Source organism: Microtus pennsylvanicus, chromosome X (genome assembly GCF_037038515.1).
Source record: "Microtus pennsylvanicus isolate mMicPen1 chromosome X, mMicPen1.hap1, whole genome shotgun sequence".
NCBI lineage: Eukaryota > Metazoa > Chordata > Mammalia > Rodentia > Cricetidae > Microtus > Microtus pennsylvanicus.
The window spans coordinates 17463616-17478896 of NC_134601.1; the positions used below are offsets into that span (position 1 = coordinate 17463616).

Sequence of the window (15281 nt, forward strand, 5' to 3'; positions counted from 1 at the left end):
GCGCTGGAAGGGATTGGGAGGGGTGAGGAAAGGAAAGAAAAGGTAACAGTGATGAAACTATATTTTATTAAAATGTATAAAAATTAAGAAAGAAAACATTACACAAACCACCAACAACAGCAACTTTAAACAAAAGATCTTGCAATAGCATAGGGAATTTTTCCATATGCAAAGATATAGCTTTCATTATTAAGGGATGGACATCTCAGTCTGAAAGTACATTTTCATTAAATCTTTTTTTAACCATCCTGTCTGTTACTGCCACTTCTCTACCACCTTTCTTTATATCTAATCAAGAAAATGGCCTCCTAAACGTAGAGAGTTCCGGAAAGGCACAGGGTCTCATTTCACTCAAATTGCGACAAGGTCTCTTGTTGACTCAGTGTTGATATTATTATTGAAGGGATGTGCATTATTTCACTCCTTTTATTGCAGAGTTATCATGACCTGTTCAATCATGATGTCTATAAAATCCCTATTATATCCACTTTCCAATTCATTTATTGTACTCCAAATTAAATTTCACGACTTTCATGTACTCTATTGTCAGGCATGCTTTTGTTGCAACTCATCACCAAAGTCTGACTGTGTGGGATCAGCTGTTGCACACTCCCAAGAACACTGAGAGGAAACCTTTTAAAAGCAAGAGCAATGTGTTTCTCACTCAGATGAACTACAGTCTTAAGAAGGAATGGGAGTACTGCTCAAAAGACATGAAATGCATTTGACCCAGTATTTCCTCCTGACCAGGAAAGATTCACGCATTCTATTGCTTTAACTTAACTCCATGGAAGAAATATAAATAAACAAGTGAAATAATCAAACTTTGAAAAGAGAAAGAGACAACATTTAGATTCTCAGAGATGTCTCCAGAGCCCCTGCATACACACTGGTGGGGAAGCCAGGTGAAGAGACTATGTGTATGCTTCATTGGTATCTCTGGGTTCGAGTACCTGTTTGCATGTGTCATGTATTAGACTATTTTTAAGACAGAGCTTCAGCTATGTGCATCTATGTGTGTTTGGTGTTATGTGTACATTTTTCTGAATGTATTTACAGGTGATAATGAATGAATGGCACTGAGAAAATGTGGTGTGTGTGTGTGTGTGTGTGTGGTGTGCTAAGAGAAAAGAATGTGTTATATTTTCTTTTTAATGTTAATTTTTCTTGAGGCTGAGAGATAGAAAGTTTAGTAGTGAGTGTTTGGTGTAAAGCAGGGAGACATAAGTTCAGATCCTTGGCACCCACATAAAAAGCTGGCCATGACCAACTAAGAACAGACATACATAAATGTCAATGGTCATATCAGAGGAGCAGCAGATAGCAGTTGACTGGGGATAGGCAAGGCTCCAAGACCACAGACTTTTGCTTCTCCTGTTCCTTTCCATGTTTGCTGCTGCCATCTTTCTCTGGTATCTGGTGTAGTATGAAAGGGTGTGGGGAGACCCACTGTCTGTAATATAGTGTGTTTATGTCATAGAAATATCCCATTCTACTGGGAAGTTTTACCTGTGGATTATTATGAAGATGATTTCCTCCTAAGCTGGACTATTTAACTGAAGTAATGATTTTGTACAATAATAGTGTTAGTTTAAATAAGATTTTGATGATTGAAGTTTTTTAACAAATATAGTAAGGGATTATGAAAGAGGTTAGTTTAGTGGGGAAATTACCATAGGCAAAGGTAGGATAAAATGTTTCCCCTGTCTCTGATAAAGCAGAGGCTGCAGAGGATAAAAAATAAAACAAGGAAGTGTCACACAGCTAGAACACATGAGTTTCTATTGAGGATCCACAATTGAATGGGGGATGTGTTCACAGGTTTTGGATGGCATCATAGATGAAACGGAGCCTTAAAATAACTTCAACTTAAATTAGATGTTTTGATAATAGCTTTAATATGAAAAACCCTTGAAAAGAATTGAAAGTTCACAAGACACATAGGGCCAAAAACATAAAGCAGCCCAATTTTTAGTAGATGACATACTTTCCTTGCTAGTATTGGTCAGTGATCAAAAACGATGATTAATTCCTGGTACCTATTTCTGCCCTCAGTCTTCTGATACAAAAAACTATTGATGAGTGGGTATGCACCCTAAAGATTTAAAATAGAGCTGATTGCTTTTCATATATAAACGTCTAGGTTTGAGAATCCTTTAAGATTCCCTTTCATGATAAATAATAAAGTGATTGATTCTTTCTTTGTAAATGCAGTATGCAGCCTGCCAGCAAAAGAAATGACTGGGAAAAATACCCTGCTTGCTCACATTCTGTTAATCTATAACAAGTTGCTTAGATGTAAATGTGTGTCCTTGAGATCACTTTGTTTTAATCATGTAAGGAAGATGAAAAACATGCTTTACCTGGATTTATTATAATCATTGACTTGAAAAATAGATGTAACCTCATTGTAATTTTTCTATTACCTGAAAGATTTGCTGGGATATATAAGCTCTAAGGGAAAGAATAAAGATAGAGTTAGAAGGAAAAAAATCAAGAATGAGAGAAGGAAATTGCCAGGAAAATAAGTAATATAGAATACAGAAGAAGAATTAAAAAGAAAGTCATCAAGAGAGTGTGTGAGTGTCTTTTACCTTATACCCTCAGATAAAAACTCTGTGGATTTCTCTTTGAACCCTCTGTTGCTGGAGGCTGCCCCCCCCCCCAGAAGCAAAACAAAAGATATCAAAATAGTGCATAAAGAACATTGATTTAAACATATTTTATGAAATATTAAGATTTTCATCCCTTGTCTGTTGTAGTAGTGCTTAACTGTCATTCAACATTCATGAAGCAGAAAATTGAGAATTATCATGAGTTCAAGGTGAGCCTGATCTACACGATGAGTTCTGGTCCAGCCAGAGATATAAAAAAGTATGCAGTCTCAAAAATCAACTCAAAAATTTATTCTCAGTATAAAACAATGGCTTCTTTGTTCTCTATATGAAAAAATATAACCCAATATCTGGTATGTAGACATTCATTAGAGGAGGAGAGGCAATCTTTGTGGATAGCTCGTCAGTACCACTGTTATGCTGCCTCTGCCCTATTGCTAGTACTTGTATCTCCTCCACCTTCCCACATCTATAAAAGGACCAGCATTTAAAAGTGATTTAGATACAAGCACTGAAATATTTGGTCCATCCATGACCTCAGTTAATGGAGACCAATCACAAGGAACAGCCTTCCAGGATAGCATTACTGGCTATTTGAGCATACTTTGAGTAATTCCTATACTGCTCTCTTCAAATGAACAAATAGGTAAAGTGCAAGAAAAGTGTGCAGGGGCAGATAACTGCAGATACAGAACTAAGCCAAATTTTAAAGATGTGGAGTAGAACAGACAGGTGTGGCTATGCACAGTTTATGGAAACAGGTGAAGGGGGTACGGAAAAGGTAAACGTGTCCAAAAATATGATAGTAAGGATTTCATGAGAAAAGATATCTCCTTAGAACACAAATCAGCGTTCTACTATGGAAAATGACTATTTTCACTTGTTGAACTATTTTTTTTTCTTTTCCTATTTCAGGAAATATACTTACCATGTCAGTGTCTGACACAGGGCCAAAACTGGTCACATAGATATCTGTCTTCACTTCAGTCACTGCATCTGAGTGAAATAAAGTAGGAAAAAAAGTGTCATGAACAGCACATGAACCAGTGCTTCCTTAGGTCAAAAAGTGCAATGCAGATGTACTCTGAACTGTACCCAGCTTGGTATTTCTGAGAAGGAACATCTAACATTGTCACAAACCCTACCCTCAAAAATACAACCCTACTTCACATATGCTCTTCCTTCACAGAATACAAGAATCCGTTTAGATAACGCTGAAAATTACAGTGGAATTCCAAACATCAAAACTTAGAGGAAGCTGTTAAAGACACCTGATATTTATACCTGCTGACTTCTAACAAAGGCTTACACTTACCCATGGTAGCTTAAACTAGCAAAACCTTATGTTCTTCTATAGGATAGTCGGATCCCCGCTTCCTGAAAAACTGAAGCAGGGAGGGGCATAGTAAATGGTCCCAGAAATAGTAAGTTGTTGGAGCAAATAATATCTAATATTAGACCCTCTATGCCATGGTGAGCAAAGAGACAATACATATTGATGTGCTGCTGCCACCAGACTGGGATGAACAGTCCAGGATGTTGAGCCCAAGGAGGACAACTGACCAGCCATCAAAGTCTATCCACAATGGACTTTGTTAATAACAGAGAAACTTTTGTTTGGAGTTAGCTGATGTCACATAATATATATACATCAGTTTTCCCTGATTATAATATCTGGTTCCTTGTCTGCATTCCCATCTAAATCCAGACCTGCTAGTGGGCACCAATTATAGTGATATTTTGTTTGTGTTGTAAAAAGTAAAGCTTGCCTGGAGATCAGAGTACAGAGTCAAATCACTAGTTAGCTACAGAGGCCAGGCAATGGTAGCACATACCTTTAATCCTAGCACTTGGGAGACAGGTAGATGGAGCTCTGTGAGTTCAAGGTTACCCTGGGCTACAGAAGATCAAACCTGTCTAAAGGAGAAACAGAGCTCACACAAAGGTAATCCCAGTACTTGGGATCCTATATCTTTAATCCCAGCACTAGGGAGGTGGAGACAGGAGTGATATGGCTGGGCAGAGAGAGGAATGTAAGTCAGCGGGAGACAGGAGCACAGATGCAGTCGGAGGTTTCATAGAGAAAGCATTCAGTCTGAGTATTCATAGGGACAGGATCTTCCTTGTCCCGTCTGAGCATTGGTAGAGAGGTAAGAACTTTCTAGTTCTTTTGCTTCTTGGATCTTTCGTCTTTCGCCCCTGATAGCCGACTCCAGGTTATTATTAAGACCAATTAGAATTCATGCTACAATCACCCATATGTCATTTTTTAAATTCATAATTCATTTATTTTCTTTGTTTTTGTTTGTTTGTTTGTTTGTTTGAAACACATATTCTCTGCATAGACCTGACTGTCCTGGAACTCGCTCTGCAGGCCAGGCTGGCCTCAATTCACAGAGATCCACCTGCCTCTGCCTCCTGAGTGCTAAAATTAAAGGAGTTTGCCGCCACCACCCCATAATGTGCTTTGGGCTATTTGTTTTATTATTATTTTTGAGACAGGGTTTCTCTGTGCAGCATTAGCTATTCTGGAACTACCTCTATAAACAAGGATAGCCTCAAACACAGAGATCCACCTGCCTCTGCCTCTCAAGTGCTGAGATTAATGTGATACCATGTCTGGCTGACTACAATTGATGTCTTATTCCTGTATCCTCATTGTATAGAATAGGGGACTATTACTGAATATTTTTTCATATTAATAGATAAATCTCATCACATATTTGACAAGTTAGTAATAATACAATTGTCTATGCAGCCACAGAAAAGTATCGTGAACCAGGTCATTTATAAACAGTTCAAGTATATGACTCATTATTCTGAAGGCTAAGAAGTCCAACATCAAAGTTCCAGTATATTTATTTGATATCTAGTGAGAGTCTATACTACAGAGTCAATACCTTTTGTATACTTACATAATAGAAGGAATTAGAGAAGTGGCTGGAAATACTTTTATAGAATCACTATTCCCATTGAAAGTCTACTTAATCAACTCCAAATTCTCTACATCCTGTTGTTGTCCCATTGGTGATTAAATGTCAACACACAAATTTTAGAGACACACAAACATTCAAAGCACAACAAATGATCAAAAAGTGATGTTTCAACCTTACTGAACTTTTCTTCTATCTCTGTCAGTTCTGTTCATGTTATTGAAGCCCAATCAGACAATTGATCTGGGATTCCCCTCTGCATGCTGTGATTACCATTAATGAATAAAGCAACTGTTTTGGACCTATAGCATGGTAGAACAGAGGTAGGCGGGGAAAACTAAAGTGAATACTGGGAGGAAGAAGGCAGAGTCAGAGAGACACCATGTAGCCCTGCTGGAGACAGATGCCAGAACTTTACCTAGTAAGCCACTGCCATGTGTCAATACATAGATTAATGGATGGGTTAAATTAAGATGTAAGAGTTAGCCAATAAGAATCTAGAGCTAATGGGCCAAGCAGTGATTTAATTAATATAGTTTCTGTGTGATTATTTCAGGGCTAAGCAGCCAGGACCAACAAGAAGCCCGCTCCTTCACCAGACAGTCCATACTAGCTTGTCTCAAACACAAAGAACAAACCAGTATAACCCACTGCAGCTCCGTCAAACCCACTCAACCTACTAAAATCCTCTGAATTGAAGTAACTAAAGTCCCACCCAAGTCCAACATACCTGACACTGTAGAGGGAACAAGGGCCTTATACTTACAAAAAAGAACTAAAAGAATCAGGAAAGTTAATCACACAGGGGTGTCCCTTTAGTGGAGGAGACAAAATCAAATACCTGCATTCCATCAAAAAAGCTGAGAATGGAGGTTGTTAATGGCTTTTTCCCTATCTGAAGGAACAGACCTCACCAAAATTCCCCAGAATGGTTGTCTAGGACTCTGACTTCCCTAGACCATTAGTCATCATTAGGGAGGTTATCACAAGTACTTTATGGCCTGCTGACTTCTATGCTATCAGTTAGAGACAACACTAGTCTTTCATTATTTGCAGATGATATGATAGTGTACATAAGCGACCCCAAAAACTCCACCAAAGAACTTTTACAGATGATAAACACCTTTAGTAATGTGGCAGGATACAAGATCAACTCCAAAAAAATCAGTCGCCCTCTTATACACAAAGGATGTGGAAGCAGAGAGGGAAATCAGAGAAGCTTCACCTTTCACGATAGCCACAAACAGCATAAAATATCTTGGGGTAACTCTAACCAAGGAAGTAAAAGATCTATTTGACAAGAACTTTAAGGCATGGAAGAAAGAAATTGAAGAGGATATCAGAAAATGGAAGGACCTCCCTTGCTCTTGGATTGGGAGGATCAACATAGTAAAAATGGCAATTCTACCAAAGGCAATTTATAGATTCAATGCAATCCCCATCAAGGTCCCATCAAAATTCTTCACAGATCTTAAGAGGACAATAATCAACTTTATATGGAAAAACAAAAAACCCAGGATAGCCAAAACAATCTTATACAATAAAGGAACTTCTGGAGGCATTACCATCCCTGACTTCAAACTCTATTACAGAGCTACAGAAATGAAAACAGTGTGGTACTGGCATAATAACAGAGAAGTCGACCAATGGAATCGTATAGAAGACCCGGATTTTAATCCACAAACCTATGAACACCTCATTTTCGATAAAGGAGCTAAAAAACTGGATGTCAACCTGTAGAAAAATGAAAATAGACCCATATCTATCACCATGCACAAAACTCAAGTCCAAATGGATCAAAGACCTCAATATCAGTCCAAACACACTGAACCTGATAGAAGAGAAAGTGGGAAGTACCCTACAACAGATGGGCACAGGAGATCGCTTCATATGTATAACTCCAGCAGCACAGACATTAAGGGCAACATTGAATAAATGGGACCTACTAAAACTGAGAAGCTTCTGTAAAGCAAAGGACACTGTCACTAAGACAAAAAGACAACCTACTGACTGGGAGAAGATCTTCACCAACCCCGCAACAGACAAAGGTCTGATCTCCAAAATATATAGAGAACTCAAGAAACTAGACTTTAAAATGCTAATTAACCCTATTAAAAAATGGGGCACTGAACTGAACAGAGAATTCTCAACAGAAGAAGTTCAAATGGCCAAAAGACACTTAAGCTCATGCTCAAGCTCCTTAGCGATCAGGGTAATGCAAATCAAAACAATTTTGAGATATCATCTTACACCTGTCAGAATGGCTAAAATCAAAAACACCAATGATAGCCTTTGCTGGAGAGGTTGTGGAGGAAGGGGCACCCTCATCCATTGCTGGTGGGAATGCAAACTTGTGCAACCACTTTGGAAATCAGGTTGGCGGTTTCTCAGGAAATTTGGCATCAACTTACCCCTTGACCCAGCAATACCACTCTTGGGAATAAACCCAAGAGATGCCCTATTATATGACAAAAGCATTTGTTCAACTATGTTCATAGCAGCATTATTTGTAATAGCCAGAAACTGGAAACAACCTAGATGTCCTTCAATGGAAGAATGGATGAAGAAAGTGTGGAATATATACACATTAGAGTACTATGCTGCAGTAAAAAAACAATGACTTCTCAAATTTTGCATGCAAATGGATGGAAATAGAAAACACTATCCTGAGTGAGGTAACCCAGACCCAAAAAGATGAACATGGGATGTACTCACTCATAATTGGTTTCTAGCCATAAATAAACATCACAGAGTCTATAATTCGTGATCCTAAAGAAGCTAAATAAGAAGGTGAACCCAAAGAAAAACATATAGTTATCCTCTTGGCTATGGGAAGTAGACAAAATTGTCGGGCAAAAAATTGGGATCTTGGGGGTGGGGTGGGATGGGGGTAAGGGGAGATGGGGAGAGAAAAGTGAGAAGGGGAGGATGGGGGGAACTTGGGGGAACAGGATGATTGGGATAAAGGAAGGTTGGATAGGGGAGCAGGGAAGCACAAATCTCAGTTAAGGGAGCCACCTTAGGGTTGGCAACAGACTTGAACCTAGAGTGGCTCCCAGGAGCACAAGGCAATGTCCCCAGTTAGTTCCTTGGGCAGCTGAGGATAGGGAACCTGAAATGACCCTATCCTATAGCAATACTAACGAATATCTTGCATATCACCATAGAACCTTCATCTGGTGATGGATGGAGAAAGAGACAGAGACCCACACTGGAGCACCAGACTGAGCTCCCAAGGTCCCAGTGCGGAGCAGAAGGAGGGAGAACATGAGCAAGGAAGTCGGGACCACGAGGGGTGCACCCACCCACTGAGACGGTGGGGCTGATCTATTGGGAGCTCACCAAGGCCAGCTGGACTATGACAGAAAAAACATGGGATAAAACCGGACTCTCTGAACATGGCGAACAATGAGGGCTGAGGAGAAGCCAAGGACAATGGCACGGGGTTTTGATCCTACTTCATGTTCTGGCTTTGTGGGAGCCTAGCCAGTTTGGATGTTCACCTTCCTAGACATGGACGGAGGGGGGAGGACCTTGGACTTTCCACAGGGCAGGGAACCCTGACTGCTGTCTGGACTGGAGAGGGAGAGGGAGAGGAGTGGGGGAGGGGGAGAATGGTGGGAGGAGGGGGAGGGAAATGGGAGGCTGGGAGAAGGCTGCAACCTTTTTTTTTCTTTTTCTCAATAAAAAAAAGAACCAATGATAGGATTCCTGAAAGTATGACCTGAGAAATTCATTGGCTGGTGAACCAAATAAGTATACATCCATAATATAGCACAATAATCTCTTATTCCTTAGACCTAACTATATTAAACAAAATAGATCAATTAACATAATATAGTACAGTTCCATTTGAATCCAACATTGGGCAGGCCATTTACAGAAACTGAAAAAATCTTTGCAAGAATATAACTGTGAAACTGTAATAGTCATGCAGAGTTTCAACAAAGGAACCATCATATATGAAAAAGAAATAGGAAACTCTCCAAAACTAACTTCATGGTAGGCCTGGATAATTAATATGAAATGACCAATGAAGTTTCCAATTAGTATCCCCTACTTCTACTGCTCCCCAAACCAACCCAGTTCCCAATAACATAGCATAAATGTGAAGTGACAGGAAGGTACTCTAAGTCTAAGGGACTATGGAATCATTGTGGTTCTGACAGAATCTGGGTTGCATTGAAAGCCTTGGGTTCTGTGAATGAAAAGAGGAAATAATACTACATAGAGAATTCAAGAATGGAGGATAACAAGAACAAAAGTGGGAGAAAGTAGGGAAGCAAGGACAATATTTCTGTGCGATCAACAGAGAGGTTATAGTGTTTTGAACAGAGAAGCCAGAATTTTCTCATGCAGTGGGCTATGGAGCCAGGATATTTGCTTACATCATGTAAGTGCAAGCGAAGAGAATAATTTGAATTTATGCTATCATCCTTAGGCCTTTAGCCTTATACAGCCAAGCACAGGTAAACACAAAGATATTTTCTCTAGGGCCCACCATGCTTCAACAGTTTGTCTCGTTTTCTGACTAAGAAATCTAGCATCCTTAAGGATGGTATCTGAAAGTACACAGAACCTGTAGATGGGCAATACAGTGACTAGCTGAGTTGGAATTTAGGTCCTATTAGTTCTTTTGGTAGGATATTTCTTACTGAATGCCTATGTACCTACTTCAACATCTAGAAAATTGGAATGCTAGCATCTAACTCAGTATGGCTCTAAGACTTTAAAGAGATTGTATGTAAACCACTGGTAGACAGACTCAGTGTTCACTGCATATTATTTTGCTGCAGCTTATGTTATTTCAGAAGTTAGACAACAGGGGCCACACTCATCAGACCGGATAGCCAGAATCACACAAAACTCTGAAATCTATGGCTCCAGATTGAGAGGACAGTATCCACCTGGAATGCCAGCAAATCATGTGAAGGAAAAATAGTAAAGATTTTACAATTTCATTTGAATGAATATAAAGAATAGTTAATTGCACTGAAATTGATGATGGCCAAAGACCACAGAATGTAGTCCCTTTTGTGATCTTTTCAATAGATATAAATGCAAAATGTTCATTAATAAAAGACAAGAGAGGCTTTTCAGATGACTTCCAGATGCTTTTGGCTCATTTTCATTTGTTTTGGGAACTTAATTTCTTTCCAATATAACTCTGAAACAAAAGGTAATTGATTTTTTTCCTTTTGCAAATTTATTGCAGTATTGGAAGTGATTGAATGGCCCGAAGTGACCAAAACATAGACACACACACACACACACACACACACACACACACACACACACATTCATTAATGTACATTGGCACTCTAATTGGTAGAGAATACAGTAAACCAAATCCTGCACTATTTCTTCTTAGTACTTAACATGAAAGAACGAAGATTAGCTAATTAACAAATGATTACTGTGTTTATGATGAATACGTACGTTGTTCATAATAACCTTTATTTTGTAGTTTAACTTCAAGCACAAGCCCAAAAAACCTTTCATTTTCTCCTTGAAACCCTTGAATTATGCCAGAAACAGTTTCTACAGGCTTGCCAGTTCTCCCCCAATCCACCAGCATGAGCAAACACTTGATTCTGTCCTTTAGACACACACAAAAAAAATGAGTTTCCTACTTTTTTTGACATTTAAAGATCTGCAGAGGTACAAAGAATGTGAGCATTGTAGACTGAAATCTACCTTTGTTCTTTTTCATACTGTGTCCCAACTTCTTTAAACTCCTCTTTTGGGGGGATTCTGAGTCCTTTCACTTTATTCCATTCACTTTGCCGTAGTTCAAGTCTTATTGATCCTCTGAAATATGTTTTGTGATCTATGTCACAACTTCATATACAAGTGATGATGATGAAAAGAATTATGAACAGAAGCAAACAACTCTTGTTTATCCCATTATTGATCCTGATGGACTCTTCTTCTTGTACTTCTTGTACTACTAGTCTTCTCAGTAAGCAAAGAAAAATAGGGCATTAGCCAAGCCAACTTTGCTGTTTAGTTTCAGATTATTAGAAATTTTGAGGAACAAGTGCTCATTTTTGCATGCATTTTTCACCTTGATGAATTAATGAAGTACCTGGAAATAACTAGCTAAGTCTAGTAGCCACGTGGACTTATGCAAGAGGCTTCAGTGACTTTGAGACAAGCTCTTACAAAATTGGAAAGTGGCATTCTATTGTCAAGTCAATGTCCTTTCCATTTCTCTTTGACAATGTCTGTAGGCAGATAGACACTGTAAGTATTCATTCATGCCCTACTCCCAGTGCATTCAACTCAGATAAAAGGGTAGCTAAGACAAACAGAGATTAGAAAAGAGTATAGCAGCACCACTGAACTCTACTGTAAACTCTGCAACTAACTCATACCCCCCTGAACAGGCTGTCTCTGTTCACACCACACTGTTGACATTTTGCAGGCTTAAAGTCTATCTTTTCTTGTCTATGCCACTCCATTTAGTGTCTTTATCTAGTGTTCAGTAAAGCTCTAACAGCCAATTACCTTTCTGTTGACTTTAAGTGAAAAATTGGAATGATGTATATATTCATAACATAAAACCCAGGAGATATAGCACATTTAAAGGACTACAGTATATAATACCTTAATTTAGGAACTATACTATTGTTCTACTAGAATAAAGGAGCATCTTGACTCTCACAAAGATAATATAGAATAAAATAAAGTTAACATTAGCAGTACACATATCTAATCCCAGCGGAAACACTATATCTTTAAGAATAGTCTGAACTACAATGTGAAACCTTGTATTAAATGAATAAAAAGAATTTATAAACTCTTTCTCCAATTTTTCAGTTATCTTGGTCTTGATGAAACCTCAGAATTAACTGTTGAAGCACCATTCAGCCACTCTCAATTTTTCACTGGTTCAACAACAAACAAACAAACAAAACAAAAACAGTGACTCTTGTACCATCAGCTTCCACATTACCCATCCTTCTTTGCTATGATGTGGGATGTCCTTCTGTATATGTGTTGCTTTTATTGTTTAATGAATGAATCTGTTTGGCCAGGGGCTTAGCATAATAGAACAAGGCAGGAATTCCAAGCAGATAGAGGAGGAAAGAAGGTGGAGTCAGGGAGATGCCATGGACTCTCAGAAGGAGAAAGACGCCCACTGGAGCCCACCATAAGTTGGGGGAACCTTGCTGGTAGGCTGCGACCTCATAGCGATGCGCAAATTAATAGAAATGGGTTAATTTAAAGTATAAGAGTTAGCTAGCAATATGCCTAAACTATTGTCCAAGCAGTGTGGTAGTTTACACAGTTTCTGTGTAATTATTTCAGGTCTGAGCAACCATGAACAAACAAGCAGTCTCTGATTACATTACCACATTCCTCAATTTGATATTTAATGCTCGATTGTAAAGCATCAACATGTATTTCAACTCTGGATTCAAACGATTCCATTTGTCTTTTACAAATTCCTCTTCTCTAACACTTTCTTCATCTTTTCTACTAAATCTACCATAATTTGCCACACAATACAGTACTTCCACAGGATATAATGAAAAATCACGGGCAAAGATGGGCAGTGTGGCTGCTCTGGGATTGAGAGACAGTGAATGAGCTTTCTCTCATCTGACCTTGACTACTGTACTCTTAAGCCTTAGTTTACCTACCTACAATACAAATTATTTCACCATTTCAGAGATCTGTACTTTTTACAATAAATATATGAATTTATAATCTCCTGATTTTTCAGACCAGAGTTTTAAGTCAGAAGTTCTATGTAAAAACTAAGGAGACAGACTAGTTGGCAGAAATGAAAAATCAGCACTGATATGCTAATGGACTAGGTAGGAAAAATAAGACTTCGTTGCATGAGAAAGTAATAATTGACATCTATGACTGTTCTCAGAAATGTTTGATGTCTTTTATGCCCTCAGTGACATTTTCATAAGTCTACAGAAGCACCTTTTGGGAATATTTTGTACCCCAGACCTTTCTAGTGACATTTCTTCCTTCTGGAAATTTTTTGAGTTGCAACTTTAAAGAAAAATGCAGAATATGTGGAACTGATAGTGGTGAGTGTGAAAATACAAAAACATCAAAGAGCCACATTATAATAATATTTTTAAAATCAGAGACTGAAGTTAAAGTAGTGCTCAGATGATGATCAATATGTCTTTCAGGGTCATCAAGCAATGTCTCCTCTCTAGAGATAATTTCTAGCCAGAACATTCCAAGAAGTGGGAAAATGGTAAGAAAAGACTTCAAAACAGCTAAAATATTTTCAAGTTTTAAAAGGATATACTTCTAATTTTCATTGATCGCCAGATTTTTTTTACTTAATATCAAATAGTGGAAAGATTACTGGTGTATAAATATAAAGAATGAGTTAACCCTGATACTATTTCAAGCTAACAATGCCTTAATTTTCTTTATGTGTGTATCATAATTTCAATTTTTTTTGGTTTCTTTTTTTTTTTTCGAGACATGGTTTCTCTGTGGCTTTGGAGCCTCTCCTGGAACTAGCTCTGTAGACCAGGCTGGTCTCGAACTCACAGAGATCGCCTGCCTCTGCCCCCCGAGTGCTGGGATTAAAGGCGTGCGCCACCATCGCCCAGCTCATAATTTCAATTTTAAGACATACCTCAGAACACATTTTTTAAAGTTCAAATAAGAGTTCTGTGTGTGAAAAACTAAAAATAGAACACCCCACACATGAAAAAGATAACACCAACAGACATCCTACCATAGAAGGGTGAAATCTCATGCGAGCCTACCATTTCTGAAAACAAATACATAGAAGTAACTTTACATGAACTTGAGCAGGTTGCATTTATTTATTTAGGAATGTGTATGAGCATGTGTGTGTGTGTGTGTGTGTGTGTGTGTTCATATGTGTGTGTAACAAAAAAATTACTTTAAAGGTCCAGAGTTCATGGATTTGAGGGAGAGAGTGGAGGTTTATAATGGAAATTAATTGGGAGAAAAGGAAAGGGAAAATAATGGAATCATTTTAATTTCAAAAAATAAAAGTCAAATAAAACAACTATAATTTCTAAATACAGAAAAAAATACTGAGCCGGGTGGTAGTGACATACACCTTTAATCTCAGAACTCAGTAGGCAGAGGCAGGTTGATCTCTATGAGTTCATGTCCAGCTTAGTCTACCAGAACAGTCAAGGCTATACAGACAAACCCTGTCTTGAGAAAGAAAAAGGGGAGACAGAGAGAGGGGGGTGGAGGGAGGGAGGGAGGAAGGAAGGAAGGAAGGAAGGTAGAAGGAGATTGGAAGTAGTATAAGTGCTTATGTGATGTGGAATTCTCCTCTGCATGATGTGAATACTTAATAAAGAAACTGTCTTGGGCCTGTGCAGGGAATAGATGTAGGTGGAGAATACTAAACTGAATTTTGGGAGAAATGAGGCAGTGTCAGGGAGAAGCCATGTAGCCCCACCATAGACAGACTCTGGGAACTTTACCCAGTAAGCTACAGCCACATGGCGATACACAGATGAATAGAAATGGGTTAAATTAAGATGTAAGTGTTAGACAATAATTAGCTAGAGCTAATGGGCCAATCAGTGTTTTAAATAATAATAGTTTCTGTGTGATTATTTCAAGTCTAAACTGTTGGGTGGCTGAGAAATAAACAAGCAGCCCTCATGCAACAAATTGGCACCAACATGGTTGACTTAAAACCTGAGAGAGCATGAAAAGGAATTCTAGACACAATAATACAGAGTTTTACACAGTT

General features: G+C 38.5%; 1 protein-coding gene across 1 annotated transcript in view; it reads right to left on the minus strand.

Moving 5' to 3' along the window:
* Positions 1–15281, minus strand: part of Gabra3 (gamma-aminobutyric acid type A receptor subunit alpha3) — a 210764-nt gene that overhangs the window by 85749 nt on the left and 109734 nt on the right. The window contains exon 4 of the mRNA XM_075957520.1: positions 3544–3611. Coding sequence (XP_075813635.1) covers positions 3544–3611 — 68 coding nt within the window. The remainder of the gene's footprint in view (positions 1–3543; positions 3612–15281) is intronic.